Source organism: Sorex fumeus, unplaced genomic scaffold, assembly GCF_029834395.1.
Source record: "Sorex fumeus unplaced genomic scaffold, SorFum_2.1 ptg000100l, whole genome shotgun sequence".
NCBI lineage: Eukaryota > Metazoa > Chordata > Mammalia > Eulipotyphla > Soricidae > Sorex > Sorex fumeus.
The window spans coordinates 10,911,355-10,931,399 of record NW_026606157.1 but is presented as its reverse complement, the minus strand read 5'-3'; the positions used below and the strand labels follow the sequence as shown (position 1 = coordinate 10,931,399).

General features: G+C 50.9%; 1 protein-coding gene across 1 annotated transcript; it reads right to left on the bottom strand.

Annotated features, from left to right (window-relative positions):
* Positions 1–833: 833 nt before the first annotated feature.
* FGFR1OP2 (FGFR1 oncogene partner 2) lies at positions 834–19,896 on the bottom strand. The gene is made up of 7 exons (XM_056134653.1): positions 19,828–19,896; positions 14,601–14,737; positions 13,030–13,147; positions 11,527–11,669; positions 8,715–8,828; positions 4,574–4,687; positions 834–2,792 (listed from the first exon to the last, which is right to left on the bottom strand). Exons 2-7 carry the CDS (start codon positions 14,733–14,735, stop codon positions 2,652–2,654), a joined length of 765 nt encoding a protein of 254 aa, XP_055990628.1. The 5' UTR covers positions 14,736–14,737; positions 19,828–19,896; the 3' UTR covers positions 834–2,651.
* Positions 19,897–20,045: the final 149 nt, after the last annotated feature.

Here is a 20,045-nt window from a genome sequence, read left to right as displayed (position 1 = left end):
GGGTCACACCCCGCAATGCACAGAGATTACTCCTGGCTCTGCGCTCAGGAATTACCCCTGGCGGTGCTCAGGGGACCATATGGGATGCTGGGAATCGAACCCGGGTCGAGTGCGTGCAAGGCAAACGCCCTCCCCGCTGTGCTATTGCTCCGGCCCCTACTGGACAGTTTAGACTACAAGATCTGGGAGGTCGCCCGCTATTGGACAGTACAGAATACAAGATCCAGCAGTCGCCTGCAGTCGCCTGCTATTGGAGGCCAGCTGAGCTTCGACATGCCCCTCTGCAGCAGGCAGCAGGGACCCCCACACCACGCCTCCCCCTGCTGCCCGTGGCAGCACAGCACTCAGGGTTTTGTGCCTGCAGAACTCCAGTCTTCACCCGACTTTCTCCTCCATGTTTCAGTCTCCTTTCTAAAAACGCCGCCAGAGCCAGGGCCCGGCATATCCACAAGTTTTCCCGAGCCCCTCGGTAGAGCTCACAGCGGGTCACAGCTGGTCAGGACCTGCCCACCGAGCACGGGGCACATTTGGCCCTCCAGAGGTCGAGATCCGCAGGACTGGCGAAGGGCTGCTGGCCAGTCTCTAAGACACAAGCACAGAGGTCATTGCTAAGCACTGTCCCGTGCAGTTAGCCGGTAAGGGCCCGAGTGACAGGAAGGCCCGTGTTTGACCCCCAAGCACCCCATGTGGTCCCCAAGCATCGCCAGGAGCAATTCCAGACGCGGACACAAGCCCAGAGCGCAGCCCAAAACAAACCGCCAAGAACTAAAAACAGATTTGAAATCCCTAAAAACAAAGATACGTGCAGTTTCGTATGAACTCAAGACCACGCCAACTGTGACCTCGTCTTTATTGATGAAATGAGCTCCTACTCAGTACATACTCTCAGACACAAATTTAAGGTTCTGCTTTAAAAAAAAAAAGTATGGGATGGCAAAGAGTCACCATATAACAAAGTAAACATCTTTAAACACCAAGCAAGACCAAGAATAAATTAACCTATTCGTTTACAAAAATAATTATCAAGTAATGTTTTCTATCTTATAATAAAGGTGCCTCAATGAATTGTCTTGGACGTAACTCTCAACTATGTAGCTTGTTTTTATGCTGACGGGTTTAAAACCCATATAGATGAATGTGCTGTCAAATTAGGGGGTACTTTCCCAAAAAAAAAACTAATAGAAAAGTTTAGAAACAAGAACCGTCATTATAAAATACCAATTAAGGCCTCTGAATGAGAAAAAAACACTCAGCTTCATGTCTGGGCCATCAGCCCCAACCCCCACTCACCCCTAACCGGTTAGAAAAATTCTGAAGTGAAAAGGAGTTTTACGAAGATACGAAATTATACATAGAAATTACCTTGTGAAATATTTAACAAATTATATACACAAAAGCAAAATTTCTCTATAGTGGTAACTTTTACAAATATCCTTCTAAATTAGAGCCAGATGTTAGATTTCACTACTGTTAAAGCACGTTTCTATTTCTGGGGAATTAAAAGATTCTGCACACTCGGTATCCTTTCTGACTGCACCCAGTGGTGCTCAGGGATCATTCCTGGTGGGGCCCTGGGGAACTGCTTGGGGTGCCAGGAATCAACCAGCCTGTTTTGTGCAAGGCAAGAGCTTTGTACTACCTCTCCGGCCCTGGATATAGATTTTGGTAAGCATAAATGCTGAAAAATCCTTTTTTCCTTTTGATAGGTTTTGAGGACCAGGTGAAGCTTAGGACAGATCCTGAGGGCCAGGCAACAGAACGGCAGGTGGGGCGCTTGCCTTCCTCCAGGCCAGCCAGGGTCCAATCCTCCCGGGACCCCACCAGGAGCCATGCTGAGTGCTGTCAGGTGTGCACCCCCAATTTCTAAAAATTTAACTTATTTCCCCCATATTAGCAAGGTGATTTTTGTTACCTTGCTACTTTTGAGGGGGAGAGAGGGGTAGAGAGGTTCTATGAGCTGAAGCATTTTGAAATTACTGTAACTTTCTAGATAAAACATTACAATTCTGTTAGCTAGCCCAGCTGCAAAACATCCTTAAATTTCAAGCAGAGAACCAAACCTATTCTTGCAAAGGAGTAGTTGAACCTACTACATCAAAGATCTTCTTTCTTAGAAAGTATTCCTTCTCTTTCATTCCTGAAATATCTCATATCCTTAAGTCGGCTGTTGACAATTGTTAACCGAGTCTTTTAACAGATCAGTCAAAATGAAGACACCCCTTAAGGTACGTATGCCTTTCTAAAGTCTCTAAAATGGAATTTTCTTTCGACACAAATTGGAATGGGCCAGTACACAGGCAATCGTCACAGGCAGAGTCACGTGGTCCACACTCTCGAGGCCGCCTCTGACACCGAGTAAGGATACACGCCAGCACGAAGATCTTCCATTCATAAAACCGCGGCCACGTTTTATTTTAGGGAGGGTTAATTTTATGGACTTCCATCCACTTGCAGGGGAGATTCACATTTATTCACGTATCCAGGACACCCACGGGGATGCTGAGGGCTCCGGCCGCGTTCAGCTGACCACCAGGGCCCAAAGGTGCAGCTTCTACGTTTCGAAGGTTTGGGGGTATGTGACGTGCCGGCATCGTGGCTTTGAAAGACTCGCTGCAGACCGCCCGTGCCAGTGCCCTGCCCACAGCGGTGTCCTAGCTCTCTCGAAGACGCAGGTCACTGCCGGTCACCAGCGGGGACAGCCCCGACACGCCCTCCGGCCCCTCGTCTCTGCGGAGGCTCAGAAAGGACTCCCGAGTTATCTGAAGGATCTCTCTCAAGCCTTTGTTCTCTTGCTACAAGGCAAACAAAAAGAAAGACTCTGTCACACTTCTGACAAGAAAGTCCAGTGCACGGAAGCCCAGCGAGCTGCAGGGCCCAGGACTCGGGCGCAGGACAGACCCGGACCCCCTCAGTCACAACCGGGAGGGACAGGGGGCACGGCCTGGGTGGGGCCCCCTGAGGACACGCGTTGGCCTCCCTCGGAGGGGCAGGCACCCGTGTTCCACGCAAAGCAGCGACCAAGACCAGCCCGGGGAAAGAGTTTTCCCCTCCCTCCTCCCTTCTGCAGACACTCAGGAACAATCTGATAATTAATCTCAGCCACTCTGTCTTCCCTCTTAATTTCTGCGTCTCAATGGTATACAGCCGGCAGTCCGCTACTACAAACTAAATCTCACTGGAACAGAGTGAAGCCCAAACTCCTTTTAAAAATGTTTAGTTGTGGGGGGCTGGAGCGATAGCACAGAGGGTCGGGCGTTTGCCTTGCACGCAGCCAGTCTGGGTTCGATTCCCAGCATCCCATATGGTCCCCCGAGCACCGCCAGAAGTAATTCCTGAGTGCATGAACCAGGAGTAACTCCTGTGCATCACTGGGTGTGACCCAAAAAGGAAAAAAAAAAAAGTTTAGTTGTATATCAACACGGAAAACCACAATGCCCAAAAAAGTGGGGGCAGTGGCGGGGGGGGGGGGGAGGAAAGGGGGAGGGAGGGAAAGAGCCTGCCATTGAGGCAGACAAGGGGTAGGGGGTGACGGGTGAGAACCTGGGGGCTTTGGTGTTGGGAAATACATCCTGGTGGCGGGATGGGAGTTGGAAAACTTACGACTGAAATCCAATCATGAACTGCCCTGTAAGTTCTATCTCAAAGTGATTCAGTAAAAAAGTCAAAAAATGTCTGGCTGCTTTTGTGCAATGTTTAAGCAGCTGCAACAGTGAACCGCTGATAAAGCCTACACTATCAGAAATAGTAAATATTTTACTGAAAGAATGAGAGAACACTGTACATTTAGAGAAAAATTAGTACTAGTCTTTGATAAATCTCACAACAACCCTTCTAACTCTCCTGATTTCCTCTGCAGTAACTTTACCACTTCAAGATAAAGGATAGATGAGATAAAAGCTTCTTGTTTTTTTTTTGGGGGGGGGGGCACACCCTGCAATGATCAGGGGTCACTCCTGGCTCTGCACTCAAGAATCACGTCTGGTGGTGCTTCGGGGACGATATGGGAGGCCAGGGATGGAACCCGGATCAGCGGCGTGCAAGGCAAGTGTCCTACCCGCTGTACTGTCACTCTGGCCCAGAGAAAAGCTTTTAGGATCCTCAGAAAAACGAGCATCCAAATATTACTACAGATGAAGCTATCACAAGTGCATCAGTGTAATGTCTATGGAATAAAGAAATTCTGGGGGCCTGGAGCGATAGCACAGCGGGGAGGGCGTTTGCCTTGCACGCAGCTGACTTAAGTTAGATTCCCAGCATCCCATATGGTCCCTGAGCACCGCCAGGAGTAATTCCTGAGTGCAGAGCCAGGAGTAACCCCTGAGCATCATCCGGTGTGACCCAAAAAAAGCCAAAAAAAAAAAATCTTAAGTCCACTTTCTCAGTACCTTCGTGAGGAATGGACACAGACCATGCGTGACCAGACATGCGTCCAGGTGGGGAAAACACCCCACCAGCCTTCACACTACAGAGAATGTGTGCAGACATTCGTATCCGTGTCCACACGTGTATGCTCTACAGGCGGGATGCATTTTCCTGCATAAACCTCGGTACTGACAGTTTCCACGGAACTCACTTCCAGCTGGAATATCCGCTCCTGTTCCTTGCAGCCCTGCTGCTCGTCGAGTTCGATGGCCTTCTTCATCACGGCGGCCATTTCCGTGATCTGGTCAACATGCGCCTGCAACTCCTGGTGGGGGAAGAAAGAGGCGGGCGCTGAGGATCGGCGAGGCGCTTGATGGATCTTACTTCTGGGATCCTCTCCTTTCTACACAACCTGCACGGCACTTAGTACGGATGAACTCTATTAACATTTCTGAGAAGGAACCTAATCACGGATATGCACGGAGATTTGATTTCCTCCAGGATTAAGATATGAGCACGATATAACTCGGCCCCCTAGCAACGTAATACTCAGACTTCACATTCCTTTCGCAACAAATGAAAAGCACTTCCCTGTTTTTCTGCTCCGATATATCCCTCTCATCCAAGAAATGGGAAAGACGGAAAACGGCCGACACGTTCTATCTTTCCCTTGGTGAAGTCTTCATGAATTACAAATCTTTTCTGTATTCCATCCTAAAAATTGGTCCTGAGCCAGATCTAGCACCTTCTTCAGTTTATGATCACTTATATTTGGAGAGTGGAAATTCGATCTTATTTATGTGTTAAATTATTCGGCGTGCAGAACAGCTCCGCTTTAAAATATTCAAATATTCAAAGCCCTTCTTGCACAACTGTTGACAATATGATTTCAGTAAAAAATAGACCACATTTGTTGGTCTATTTTACTTGTGTACAATGTGTTAGGCACTGTGTAAGCTAGCAGGAAAAGAAAGCCTTTCAACATGTTTCCCTGATTTCAAAGAGCCTTGTCAGGTGACAGAGACAAAAAGGTTCAACAGCAGAAATCTGAGAATAGGACTGAGACGGGCTGGGTTTTTGTTGTGTTCTGGCCACACCTGGCAGTGCTCAGGGATCACTGCTGGCAGGACTTAAGGGGCTATATCGTGTCGGAGACTGAACCTGAATAGGCCAAGTACAAGGCCAGTAAGGCGGGCATTGTTTTGACACCAGGTACTGACCAGGACCTCAGACATATGAGGTATACATGTGCTCTACCTCTGAGCTATTATTTCTGACCCTGAGAATAATTTTCTTTTTTCCAGTGAATTCCTACCACAGACTATTGTTTACGGCAACTGAGGGTTATTTTATTAAGGTCAAAACCTGAACACGGAATAGTTCCACCAACATTAAACCTCTTTAAGTACTTGCTTACGCTCAAATACTTCATTTGTAGAAAGTATCTGAATCCTCCAAAACCTCCCCGACTGTAAAACTACAGGAAGATCTTTAGTGAGCATCACGTTTCGCATGGCTTCGCCGACAGGCTGGAGATCCTGACATCCCTCTGATGGGGGATGCGAGCGTACCTCTCCGATGCTAGTGCGCAGGAAGATGAAAAGCAGGGACTGGTCTGTGCTGATAAAGTGCTTTCTTTGAAGAAAACGATCTTGTAAGTTTAAACTAATTCAACGTAACTAAGATCGGATACCTAATTTTTTTAGCATTTGGGTCACACCTGGTGACACTCAGGCGTCATTCCCTATTCCAGGCTCTGCAGTCAGGAACTGCTCTGGGCGGTGATCAGGGGACGCATTACCACTGTACTCTGGCCCCGGACCCGAGCATAGACTTTTTAATCATTAACTATCTCGCCCTCAGCAGCACCAGTGACCCTTCACATGCTCAGCGGCAACCTGTAGCTGGTGGCTTCTGGTGGACGGCAGACAGAAAGGCGGCCTTCGAGGGCCAGAACGATCGTACAGCGGGTAGGGCCTTTGCCTTCCACGAAGCAGACTCAGGTGGAATCTCCAGCACCCCTTCCGATCCCCCCAGCACCACCAGGAGTAATTCCTGAGTGCAGAGCCAGGAGGAACCCCTGAGCACTGCCGGGTGTGACCCAAAGGGAGGGGGGAAAAAAAGAGTACTGCCTTCATGTCAGAGTTCAAAGTGGCAACACTTTTTTACGTTACGGTCCCCAATACTGTATGAAGACAAACATTAAATACTGCAGCAGTTAATGGATGAAATCTCTCCCGCTGGTAAGGCATCCTGATCTCTGTAGCGGCAACCAGAGCAGGGTGTGGAGTAAGACGTCCGCCCGGAGGCCCGGGAGAGACCCGGGGCCCTGCGGGGAGTGACCACATGTGGCCAAAGGATCTCCCACCAAGCAGCCAAGCAGAATCCCCTCCACTCTGCAGCCCGCTCGGCTTATGACCCGTGCCCTAGGGCACTGATTAAAGTCAAAGACCAGGCAGGAGCCTGAAGTTCTTTCATTTTCAAACAGAGGGTAGTAAGACGCTCCGCGCTACTTTTTTCCTTAACGAGTCTTCTAATAAAATGATCACGAGGAAAAGAACCCGGTGCCTCAAAGAGCGGAGAGTTTATAGGCCCAGCTCACAGGTGACTCACCCTGAGCTACAATAAGCCCTCACGGGAAGGACCACAGACCTTTCAGCGAGCCTTCGACCAAGACCTGTGCTTCCAAAACTGCCCAAAAGAAATGGCTGCGCGTAACCCTAGCGGTGTTGTGAAATGCTTTTCTTTTATAATTTCTGCTAAGGTTTACGTCAACTTTAGTAGAGACCTACCACAACCAAGATTAAAAAAGAAAATGAGAAGTGAACTACGACCTTGCAAAAGGCTGGGTGAAAAAAAGACATTTGAAACTTTGTGTTAAGACATCTAAAGGACTACAAATTCTCAATGTGATTTAAAATCGCCCATTTAGTTGGTCGGATTAAACAACAATTAAAAAAAATCCACTTCATTATCACTTGATATGCAGTTACAGAATGACTACGTAAAGCTAAGCTTTTATTTCTCAGTTCAGGCGCAATGAGACAACTACTGTGTAGAGCTCACCGGGATTTTCTTTCCAGTTCAGGGGCCACTCTCTGTGGACTTGAGGGTCCCCAACAATGGACTGGCCCTGTCCTCCTGAGTGCAAAGCACGCCCACTTGGTGTCTCAGCTATTTCCCTGCCCCTGAAGCTTCACTGTATCACTGTCATCCTGTTGTTCATCGATTGCCTCGAGCAGGCCCCAGTGACGTCTCCTTCGCCCTAGCCCTAAGATTTTAGAAAGTGCCACATTCGAGGCTCTTTCAGGGTCAGGAGAACGAGACCCATCGTAGTTACTGGTTTTTGGAACACTGAATACGCCACGGGGAGTTCGCCAGACTGCCGTGTGGGGAGGATACTTTTAGTAGCCTGCCCCTGAAGCTTACTACGGGCTTTTGGCAACCCCTAACACAGCAACGAGATGAAACGCTGCCACCTCGGGCTGGAGACATGCAGTGCAGGAGCTAAGGCACTTGCTTTGCACACAGCTGGCCCCCTTGGGTCCCCCCAACACAGAACCAGCCGGAGCCCTGAGCAACGCAGGAGTGCCTTCCTTCCACTCCCCCAACTGACAGCTCTCGAACAGGAAGTACACTATGGCACTGTCTTCCCATTGTTCATCGATTTGCTTGAGCGGGAACCAGTAACATCTCCATTGTGAGACTTGTTACTGTTTTTGGCATATCGAATACACCATGGGGAGCTTGCCAGGCTCTGCCGGGTGGGCGGGACACTCTAGGTAGCTTGCTGGGTTCTCTGAGAGGGGTGGAAGAATTGAACCCGGGTCGGCCCTACCCCACTGTGGTATCGCTCCAGCCCAAATTACTCCTGGTGGTGCTCAGGGGACCCTATGGGATGCTGGGAATTTCGAACCTGGGTTGGTTGCATGCAAGGCAAACACCTGACCCGCTGTGCGATTGCTCCAGCCCCAAAATTTACACTCCCTCTCTCTCTCTCTCTCTCTCTATATATATATATATATAAAATATTTCCCTCCAAGATTGGTTGCCTCCTACTTTAAACTACATCAAATGTGGAAGCACCTTATTATATGATCTCTCTGGCCCCAAAACCAAGACATGACTTTAGTGGGATTAAAAGTCTCCTCATCTCCAGTTAATGTGTTACACACACAAAATGAGGACAAGACTGCAAGTTTCTACACGACTGTTTTGGCACGGATACTGAAAGCATTCTTGGAAACTATTTCACTTCCTGAGCTGATCTGGGAGAAAAACTCCGTGCCAAGGAACGTCTAAAACTGTCCCTCTCCGCCCACACCCCCGAGTGAGCGTTTGAGTCCGTGTACATTCTGATGCGCTTCCATGTGCCTCCTCTCCAGTCCGTGCTGGGGTGCTTCCAGGATGTGTCGGGATGCATCGAGGAAGGTCCCTCCGGGGCTGTTACGGTGGGCCATGTCAATCTGTAGCACAGAGCCATCACAATGTTAATACGGACAGCAGCCGGCATCCGCGAGCGTCAACGAGGGTTAGTTCATGCGTGTTAGCCAACTGGTTGGAATGTTTGTTCTTTTAACATTTCCAAAAAGGCGTCTGTCTCTTCAAAAATATCGTAGAAACCAATATTTGGATGAGAATGGCTTATCCGAATGATTCAATGACTTAAACGTGGGCTCTAAAACCTCTAGTGGGGGCAAGTTCGGCCACCGCATCCCAAAAGATCTTTTCCTCCAACATGCTGTTAGCACAAAGGCCCCTGCGAGCAGGCGCGCGGGGGCTCCTGACACACACGCAGGGTGGAATCTCCCTCCATCCTCACAGCTTCCCCGCGTGAACTCAAAGCCGGATCAGGAGAGGTTTTCTTCCTTTTTCGGACCCTTCCTTTTGCGAGCACCGATTCTGCGCCCCCGCCAGGCCGGCAGTAACTCGCCACCTCGGCTTGGGGCTCTATCACTGGCTACCTGACACCAGACCCTTGGGTCCGCGTCTGTCACCCACCACACTCCAAGTGCGGGTGGCCGAGTGGTGGGACCCATTCATTCATTCACGCACCTTGTGATAATGAGAATTACGCCAGTGTAGGTGGCAATGAGTTTGTAATTGAACTGAAATGTCTCCTTTTTGGGAAAAATCAAAATCACAAACATTGATATGTATTAGTTAGAATTAATAACAAGTAATTCAGTAGTCACTTCTATGAAGGGCAAGGACCAGCACTTACATGAAAATTTCAATCTACTTAAGGGAAATATGATGGTTGACATCCTAAGAAAGTTTCACTTTACCAGCTCTGATGAATAAATTGTAAAAATAATGTTTAGTCAGGGTGTCTTTTCTCTACTGCTTAATATATCTGTTTCTTAAGTTATTGAACAGAAGGTCATTTTGAGTTTCCTAAGATTAGATTTATTTTACCAACTTAAGTCAATTAATCTTTGTACCTTAAGTCAATTAATTATATTATTATTATTATTAGCATTTTGGGGCGACACCTGGTGGCACTCAGAGGTTACTCCTGGCTCTGTACTCAGGGATCATACCTGTGGGCTGGGAGAAATTGCCAGAAATAGAACCCAGGTTGGCCGTGTGCAAGGCAAGAGCTTTACCCGCTGTACTAAGTAAATTAATCTTTGTATCTTAAAAAACACCCACAGTTTAAACCAAAATGCTTTTGTAAGCCTTATTAACAGCAGATAAATTTTATGCTCAGATGATTCCCACTCAAATACACAGGCTACCTTTAGGTTAGGAGATGAACTGCTTAAGTGGGTTACATTAAACAGCCATTATTACATTCCCACTTGGCACAAGGCTTCGGATACCAATTTCTAAGACAGAAGAAATATTTTCCTCTGGGGAGCCTCCCAGGCAGTGGTCTGGGGGACGTTCAGCAACACCCTGCCAAACGGGCCGCGTGACCCCGTCCTGCTGGGGCAGGGGCCACAGGGCTAGGGACCCAATCCGGGCCCTTGTGCCCGAGCACCTGCGCTCTAACCCAACTGACATCCACAAGACTCAGCTGGTTGTTGTTGCTGTTTGAAAAAAAATATTATGGCACTGAGATTTACTAGAAAAAACATTTTAGACTTTAAATGTGGGAGCCAGAGTGACGGTACAGTGGGGAAGGCATCAGCCTTGCATGGGGCAGACCCGAGTTCGATCCTTGGCATGCCAGGAGTAATTCCTGAGTGCAGAGCCGGGGGTAACCCCTGAGCATTGCCGGGTGTGGCCCAAAAAAGCCCAAAAAGAAAAAGCATTTTAAATAATTGAGAAAGATGAGTCAGTTCTGATACTTTTATTTCGTGTCAGGAGTTAAATTCAGTTTCTAGTTCAATAAAAATAGAAAAAAGAACTTGTAGCAAACATGGGCCAAACAGTAAAACCACAGACATGGGGATGCAGGCACGTCAGATGAACGGTGGGGAAAAAACACTGGCCCCTAACTGGTTCCGTTGTCTTATAAAATGGTGTTAACCAATACATGTTTTGGGCAGAGAGGCCAAAAATTTAGTAGACTGGTTCCTTTCTATTATATTCAAAAGGCAAGAATCTGGGTAATTAGCTTCAGAACAAAAAAATCTACACTTAGCTACCTCAGAGTTTTAAGAAAGTTTCAGCATTTCAAAATTTTACAACATCAAAATACAAATCAGAGGGGCTGGAGCAATAGCACAGCGGGTAGGGCATTTGCCTTGCACGCAGCCAACATGACCGACACAGGTTCAATTCCCAGCACCCCATATGGTCCCCTGAGCACCGCCAGGGGCAATTCCTGAGTGCATGAGCCAGGAGTAACCCCTCAGCATCGCTGGGTGTGACCCAAAAAGCAAAAAAAAAAAAAAACCAAATCAGAAAGGTTTCTTAAAAACAAATACCCACATAAAAATTAGTTTGAAGTGAACACTTAGCCTTACTTCCCAAATAAATTTTATTTTATAAAATACATTAAGGCTACTAGGGGAAAATGGGAGTTAAAAGAAAAAAACAACAGTAAATGATATAGAACAAGAAATGAGTAAAATGAGGACACCAGAAAATGTCAAAGAGATGAAGCAACCAGTGACAGATATGAAGTCAGATGTCCGCAATCAAATAAAAAGAACACGAGTGACCCAGCGGCCCCTCTGTTCCGCCCCGTATCAGAGCCGCAGAACGGCTTACCTTGGAGTGCTGCTCTTTTAACTTCATTATTATACCTGGGTCATCCTTTCTGCTTGCCATTAGCAGCCTGAACATCTGCTCTCGATACTTGCTCATGATAAGTTCCAAGGCAGACTGATGCTCTTCTAGGGAAGTACGTAATTCTATCAAGAGTAACAGTATATTTTATTCAAGTGAGTTAAGTCGTTCTCTTCCACACCACATCTATTACAAACTATACACAAGGCATCGTATGTGTGTGAGCTCCACAGCCGAGGATGGGTGCAGCCCCTGGGCACAAGGACAGGGAAGGGGACAAGAGATGGTCTCGAAAATGCTTCAGGGATGTGCTGGGCCCGAAGCCAGGGCCCCCGCCTGCGAAGCACACACTCGGCCCCTGGGCCACACCCCTGGCCTAAACGGGGAGTTTGAAGACAAAAACATTACATGGAAAATGTAGCCATACAGAAATCAGGAACACCAAACGGGACTGTCTGTCAGTTCCTTCCATGACCATTTTCAATGCTTTTTTGAGAATCACTTCAACAAACATTTACTGAGCAACAGTGATCGGACAATGGTCTCTAGTCGAAACACCACGAGATACGGAGCCAGAGACCAGTCGGGCAAGCAGCTCATCCTGGCGTCTGGGTGCAAAAAGGGGCGCTGCTCCCACCCCCAGCAGCTGGGGCCGAGTGAGAGGACAGTGGGGAGGGCGCTCGCCTTGCCTGTCGCTGACCTGGGTTCCACCCCCAGCACCCCGTATGGTCCCCCAGCCCTCCACGAGTGATCCCTGAGTGCAGAGCCAGGAGCAAGCCCTGAGCACTGCAGGTGTGGCCAGCCCCCCAGCAACCCCCCAAAACCAAAAACCAGAGGAGAAAAAGGTGGAGAAGAGAAGAAAGCGGTAAGGAGGGCACCAAGCTGGAGCCCGGCTGCTGGGGGGAGTGTTCGGGGACCCGCACCGAGGACAGGCGCCAGCGTTCCGTGGAATAAAGACCTACAAAGCATCTGGAATGGGAAAGGCGGCCGCAGGAACCATTGCGCCAAGAACAGGAGTTTGGGCGTCTAGGTGACCCCGGCTGCGTGCCGGGATCCCAGGGGCGCATACAGGGTGCTGACCCACTGGACTAGCTCTCTGGCCCCGCAGGAAAGTTCCAAAGCAAAAACATGATGGAATGCAGTTCTGAAAATCAGTCTGACGCCTGTAATGAGCATGGGCTGGGGAAGAGGCGGCAGGGACAGAGAACCGCAGACGGGACAGTGCGGGCCAGCGGGAAAGCCACGGCTGGGGCCGCCGAGCAGGACAACACGCACGGACTGGGGCCGAGGGCGGGAATCCCAGACGCCAGGCGAACATTCACATGGAGGTTAGAACAAGGAAGAAGGAACGAACGCGACAGGGAAACGGAATCGGCATGAACTCCGAGGCAAACTTCAGCTTGCCGTCTTCCCGTTTTCGAAAGTACCCGCTGCAGATTCCGGTTCTCTCTTTGGCTCTGCCTGGGGAGTGGAAACGCGCCTTGCCTTTGTTCTCTTGCTGCAGCTCTCTGATCTGCCTGTTTTCCTGCTGGATCCCCATGACCAGCGTGGACCGTGGGCGATGTCTTGCTACTTCGTTCAGCTCCTGAATTTCTTCCTGATACTAGGACGGAGATTGAAAACGGACACGAGGAGAGAAAATATTTAAGTCTGTGGTACGTGTATGCTTTCAGGTCATAGAACGGGCTAGGAGAGCAGCTGACTTGTGAAATTCAGAGCTTATTTCACAGGGACGCACTTGCCTCTCCCTCCCTTCCACCTGTTTCTCTGATCACCATAAGGACTGTGTCCTAGCCTCACGTTCCACAGACTTCAAACGAAGGTGGGAGAGTTCCGTTTTGAAGAACTAATCAAATACTCTGGCTGGAGTTGGTCTTAAATAGTATCATCCACACAGACGTAAATCAACGGGTGTGTTAGCTAACCCTACTGCGGTAATCACTTTCCAACATATACCTGCATCAAATTATCAGCTTCACACCTTTAGTTTGCAAAGGATAATATGTCAGTTATACAAGCTTGAGAGGGAAAACGCTTTAGAGACATACTTCCCACAGGCCGCAGAACAGCCCAGTGGGGAACGGAGTCTGCCTTGCACACCAGCCCCATCAGGAGTGATCCCCGAGTGCAGAGCCAGGTGTAAGCTCTGAGCAGAGCTGGGTGAAACCCCCGCCCTCAAACCAAAGGGCACACTTCTTTAAAGAAAAGAAATAAACTCCTAAAAAGATGCTTAACACTTTGAGTAAAAACCAATTTAATGGAACGATGCAATAAAACTTCCCAACTGCCAGAATGACCTTAATCATAAAAACATCAGCTGGGCAAGAAGAGAGAGTCCAGCAAGTCGGGGACTTGGTTTGACTCCTAGCACCCTGGATGGTGCCGCAATTCCCATGGAGCGACCCCCGAGAGCGAACCAGGAGTAAACTCTGAGCACAGCCAGATGTGGCCCCAAATAACAATAAAAATTCTGTGACTGGGTTATTTTTTTTTTTTGCTATTTTTTGGGTCACACCCAGCAGTGCACAGGGGTTACTCCTGGCTCTGCACTCAGGAGTTACTCCTGGCAGTGCTCAGGGGACCATATGGGATGCTGGGAATCGAACCCGGGTCAGCTGTGTGCAAGGCAAACGCCCTCCCCGCTGTGCTATCTCTCCAGCCCCCTGTGACTGTTTTGAGGCTGTGCAGAACACTTGCCAAAGCAGCTCTGCCACCGACGTTCCCATCTACGGTCTGCGATGGCTCGAATGTGTCCGGATCTTTTCCAAAACTTGCTGTTGGTTCTGTTTTGGGGCCACATGAGTAGGTGCGGGGGGCTTACGCCTGCTTCTGCGCTCAGGGGACAGGCCCAGTGCCCCCCCCCGCCCCCCGCTGTACTCTCACTCCACCCCTGAAAATCACATTCTTCTCCCCCCCAAAGAAAACCTCTCACTGCGGCTACTTAGGAAGCTCAGAGGAAGTTCAAAGAGACAACCACCAATCGAGCACATATAAACTTCACGCGACACAGACACGAGCCTCTTGGAAAGCTGGAGCCGAGGAAGGCAAGTGCCCACCCGCTTCATGGCCTCCACTTGCTTGCTGAGCGCCGTGGTCTGCTCGATCAGTGACTCTGCCGCGTTGTCATGGTCCCGCAGCCGCTCGACCAGGGCTTTGGCATCGGCCAGGGCCTTCTCGATTGTGCAAGTCATCTCTGGAGGAATACCCGCAACGGAGATTAGAATCGAGGCTCAAACAGAGCCACACGTCCCCTTATGCTAGCTTCTTGGGGAGGGGCCACAGGAACAGCCTCCCGAAGCAGTGCTCGGGGACCCCTGAATCCCTCTGGCCTTCAAGCGATCTCCCTGGTCCTGGGACTCAAGCCCCTGGCCAGACACCTGCAAGGCCTGAGCTCCACCGGAGGTCACATCCCAGCCCATCTCCCGCGCTGAGGACACTCCCTGGCCACCGGGCCCGGGCTCGGCCTGTCTCCTGCGGCCAGTGACTGCCCGTCTCGGCCCAGAAGGCCCTCCTGAGCCGGCTCTGCTCGGCGGGCCTGAGACTCCCTTCACCAACCCTGCAGGCCAGCTCAGAGGCCTCTGGCGTCAGGCGCTGTCCAAGTGCCAACCTCTTCTGGAGGAACATCTGCTTCTTAGGCAAAGCTTGTTATAGTCTAACTCTTGCAGTTTCCTGAGTGGGTGTCAAAATTAAAAAATTCGCTTGAGAGTAGTGATTTTGTCTGGGTGGGGGCACTGAAAGGACAATGAGAGAGACACAGTCGCAGCCCTGGGTCCAACTGGACGGTACCGTTTGCTCTCTCAGAGAAGACAGGCTTCCAGGTGAGTGCACGGAACAGTCGACTCTCTTAAAGGGGCATGGTTGGTCAAACAGACCTGGGAAACTCGGCTTTTTAGCAACACTCTCCAGTGCGGGAAACTTCTGGAATATTACCAAAAAAGAAAAAGAAACGCAACGAACAGGAGCAGAGTGCTAGCCCAACAGACCAGGTACATGCTCTGCCTTGGGAGGCAGGGCTGAGCCCCACCAGCACAGACCGGGAGCAACACCCGAGCGCTGGCAGCGGTGGCCCCAAACACAGACCCCAAAAACAGAACGTTCGGGGCTGGAGACACAGCACAGAGAGCGGGGTCTTTGCCCTGCATGGGCTTGACACAGACTTGATCCCTGGCATCCCGGGATTCCTCAAGCACCTCCAGGAGTAACCCCTGAGCACTGCCAGGTGTGGCTTAAAACCCTTAAAAAGAGACGTTTTAAGAAGAGCTAAACAAAGGAGCTAACCCTAGTCAATAGTTTCTGTAACTGGCATGCTTAGACATTTCCGTTAAAAATAATCTCAGGGGCTGGAGCAATAGCACAGCGGGTAGGGCGTTTGCCTTGCATGCGGCCGACCTGGGTTCGATTCCCAGCATTCCACAGGGTCCCATGAGCACCGCCGGGGTGATTTCTGAGTGCAGAGCCAGGAGTAACCCCTGAGCACCGTCAGGTGTGACCCAAAAAGCCAAAAATAAATAAATAAATAAATAAAAATAATCTCAGGGCTGGGGCCAGAGAGATAGTCCAGCGGAGAGGGGGCTGACCCAGGCTCAATCCCCAGCACCCCATGTGGTCCCCTGAACCCCACCAGGAGTGATCTGCTGGCTTAAAAGTCAGAAGTAAGACCGGAACAATGCTGGGTGCAGCCCCCAAACCAAAAAGCAATTCAGAGCTCAGAACCAGGAGTGATCCCTAAGAACATCCAAGACAAAACAAACAAAAAATTCCCAGGGTCAGAGTGATAGTCCAGCCAGTAGGGGTGCTTGTGTTGCAGGTGCCAACCTGGGTTCAATTCCTGGCATCACATATGGTCCCCTGAGCCCCACCAGGAGTGATCCCCCAGCATAAAACTCAGACGTAAACCCTGAATAATGCTGGGTGCAGCCCCCAAACCCAAAAAATTAAACCATTTTTTTTAAACTGAAAGTCCTTATTGATGCAAGGGACTCACATAACCCAATAAAGTCATATCAACCAAAAAAGGAAGTTCAAAGATTACACTATACACAGTCTGGTCTCAGAGAACACAGCATGAACATTAAAACTCATGTGGATAAGATCTGAGCCCATCAGAATGCTGCCTGGTCCCCCGTGCATAAGCCCTGCTGTCTCCAAGAGCCTGGTTTGCCTTTACCTACATAAAAACCGTCCTGGTCTCCCTGGGTGGAAAAACAAAGCAAATCCCCTGACCTTACTTTCCCACTGGGACTACTAAGATATTAAAAGGGGGAAAAAAAAGGCAACCCAAATTTCAAACCAGCAATAAATCAGAGGATAAACAAAAACAGCATGAACAAAGAACATATGGAATACTTAATGAAAGTCCTCTTTACATTCAGAGAACCTCAATAAATATTACCTGATAGGCTTTTGATGTTACAGTTAAAACATCCATTTAAAAACCTTCTCTAGGGCCAGAGAGATAATACGGGAGGTAGGGCACTTATCCTGTACATGCCAATCCAGTTCAATCCTGGGCACTTGCGTATGGTCCCCAAGCACCATCAGGAATGACCCACGAGCACAGAGCCAGGAGTAAGCCCTACGCACAGCCGGATGTGGCCCCAAACAAAATCTCCCGTTGCACAAGGAAACACTACTACCAAAATTAACTCCATTTGAATTTTTCTTTACTATAACATACCTGCTTAGGGAAAGGAATTATGAACACCAGGCAACTGAAGGCATTCATTCTAACAGCACTTAGGAAAAAACAGTGACACAGTTTCGAGGAACCTGCATGCTCATTTCCTGTATGTGAAACCACAGAAAAGTTAAAAATATATGTCTTTGGTTTTTGGGCCACACCCAGCGGTGCTCAGGGATCACTCCTGGCAGGTTTGGGGGAGTGTGTGGGGTGCCAGAGACCACCCTGGATACACTCTGTACAAGGCAAGTGCTCTTGCCACTGTACTAGTTGTCAGCTCCAGAAAAGTTAAAAATGTTTCGTAGTATGCATTTACCTTGCCATTAAAAAAACAAAAACAAAAAAAACTGTGTAAACTGCCCCCCACCCAGCCCCATAGGCAAGTGAGTGGGAAGATGATAATTTTCCATACTCTAACAAATTTTTTTTTCTTTTTGGGTCACACCCAGCAAAGCTCAGGGGTCACTCCTGGCTTTGCACTCAGGAATCACTCCTGGCAGTGCTCAGGGGACTATATGGGATGCCGGGAATCGAACCCGGGTTGGCCGCGTGCAAGGCAAACACCCTACCCGCTGTGCTATGGCTCCAACCCCACTCTAACAGATTTTTAAAAATGTCCTGTTCTGGGCAGCACACCCAGTTGTGGCCACTCCTGGTGACCATTCCTGGAGACTATATGCCGGAGACATGGTGGGCTGCATGCAAGGCAAATGCCTATCTATGCCCTGGACAATTTCTCCAGCTCCTCACATTAAATTTCTTTTAAAAAATTATATATATATTTTATTTATTTGGCTTTTTGGGTCACACCCAGTGATGCTCAGGGGTTCCTCCTGGCTCTGCACTTAGGAATTACTCCTGGAGATGCTCGGGGGACCATGTGGGACGCTGGGGATCAAAGCTGGGTTGGCTGTGAGCAAGGCAAACACTCCACCCATTGTACTATCGCTCTGGCCCCTCACATTGTAAATGTTTGAAGGACTCCCGAAAGAAGAACTGTAAACTTACACGGTGCTTGTTTGAACTAATCACGGCGTACTTCTATTCTTTTCTATGGGCGGATCCCAATGGCAGGTGACTTCTAATACACATTCTTTGATTTTATTTACAAATGGAAGTGTCTCAGGCAATTCCATTCTCTAGCATTCCGCAAAGAATATTATAAGTAACAGCTATTTAAAAATAAAATGTGGGGCTGGAGCGACAGCACAGCGGGGAGGGCGTTTGCCTTGCACCCACCTGGGTTCGATTTCCAGCATTCCATTCGGTCCCCTGAGCACTGCCAGGAGTGATTCCTGAGTGCATGAGCCAGGAGTAACTAACCCCCGTGCATCGCCGGATGTGACCCAAAAAAGCAAAAATAAATAAATAAATTTAAAAAAATGTGGGGTGGAGGAAGAGATAGCACAGCAAATGAAGGTGCTTGCCTTGCAGGCAGTCCTGGTACCCAGCCGGTCCCCAGAGGGCCACCGGGACTGACACAGAGCACAGAGTGAGGAGTGGGCCCTGAGCGCCGCACCAGGCCTGGCCCATAGAAAGGAAAGCCAAGACCGGCTGCCCGGCTACAGTGTGACAAGCTGGAGCATCACTCCGACAGGCGGCTGGGGAAGAGGAGATCCCCGAGGCCGGGCCAGAACACAAAGGAGCTTTTACAGCCAGGATCTGTGTCACTGCCCGGTGAGCTCAGGCCAGGTCAAGTCCAGGACGCTCCGGAAAACGTCTGCTTCCAGGAACACGACTCTGTTGGTAACAGCAATTCAGCCAAAAAACAAGCAAAAAACCCAAACCTTCCTGTGGCAGCCTCCACGAAATGCAGTTCCCGCACATCTGGACTGGGTGCCCGGTGAAACCCGAAGGTTGGAGCACTGCGAACCGATCCGGGGCGGGCGGGCAGCGACAGCCCCTCCGCGCCCGCCCGGGGCCGCGCACGGGGGCCCAGTCCGGACCCCCCGGGCCCCCGCCGGACGCACGGGGTGGGGGTGGGGGGACGGTCCAGCCCCGCAGGCCCGTCTGGGCCACTCCCCGCGGCTGGGCAGCGCGGGGGAGCTGGGGTCAGCGGCGGGAGCACCCCGAGCCGGGCAGCGGGGGCGGCGCCCCGGGGTCTCGGGGACACGCGTGGGGCTCGGGATGCGGCACTGCCCGCCCGACTGGTCCCGCCCTGCCCCGTGTCCACCCACCTCTGTCCCTCGCTCCCCCGAACCCTGGACAGCCCCGCAGGCGCCAGGCACCTGGACCGGGCGGGGGCGTCACCAGGTGACCTGGGCAGGGGCGGGGGCGTCACCTGGGCCGGGCGGGGCGACCCCCCCCCCCCCGTGACCTGAACCGGGCGGGGCGACCCCCAGTGACCTGGGCAGGGGCAGGGGCGACCCCCGGTGACCCGGCCGGGTGCGGGCATCACCCAGTGACCTGGACCGGGCGGGGGCGTCACCTGGGCCGGGCGGGGCGAACCCCCCTCCCGTGACCTGAACCGGGCGGGGCGACCCCCAGTGACCTGGACCCGGCGGGGGCGTCACCAGGTGACCTGGGCGGGGGCGACCCCCAGTGACCCTGGGCCCGGCGGGGGCGTCGCCCGGTGGCCCGGACAGGGGCGGGGCCCCCCTTACCCGGCTCTCGGGTCCGCGGGGGCGAGTCCGGCGCCGGGCGCGGGTGCGAGGCCTCAGCGGGCGGCCGCCGCCATCGTGACGCGGGGCCGCCTCCTCGCGCGAAGTCTCGCGAGACCCGGCGGCGCGCGACGCGGGGGCGGGGCCGGGCGGGGCGCTACTGGGCCTGCGCGCGGGGGCGGGGCCGGGCGCGGGGGTCGGGGCGCGGAGGGCGGGGCGGG

Excerpts from the sequence above, each read along its gene's own strand:
- FGFR1OP2 (XM_056134653.1), bottom strand. The coding sequence starts at position 14,735 with ATGACTTGCACAATCGAGAAGGCCCTGGCCGATGCCAAAGCCCTGGTC. Across the intron at positions 11,670-13,029 it reads GCTGCAGCAAGAGAACAAAG|AATTACGTACTTCCCTAGAA; the intron begins GCAAGGCGCGTT and ends TACTCTTGATAG. Across the intron at positions 4,688-8,714 it reads ACATGGAAGCGCATCAGAAT|GAGTTGCAGGCGCATGTTGA; the intron begins GTACACGGACTC and ends TTCCCCCACCAG.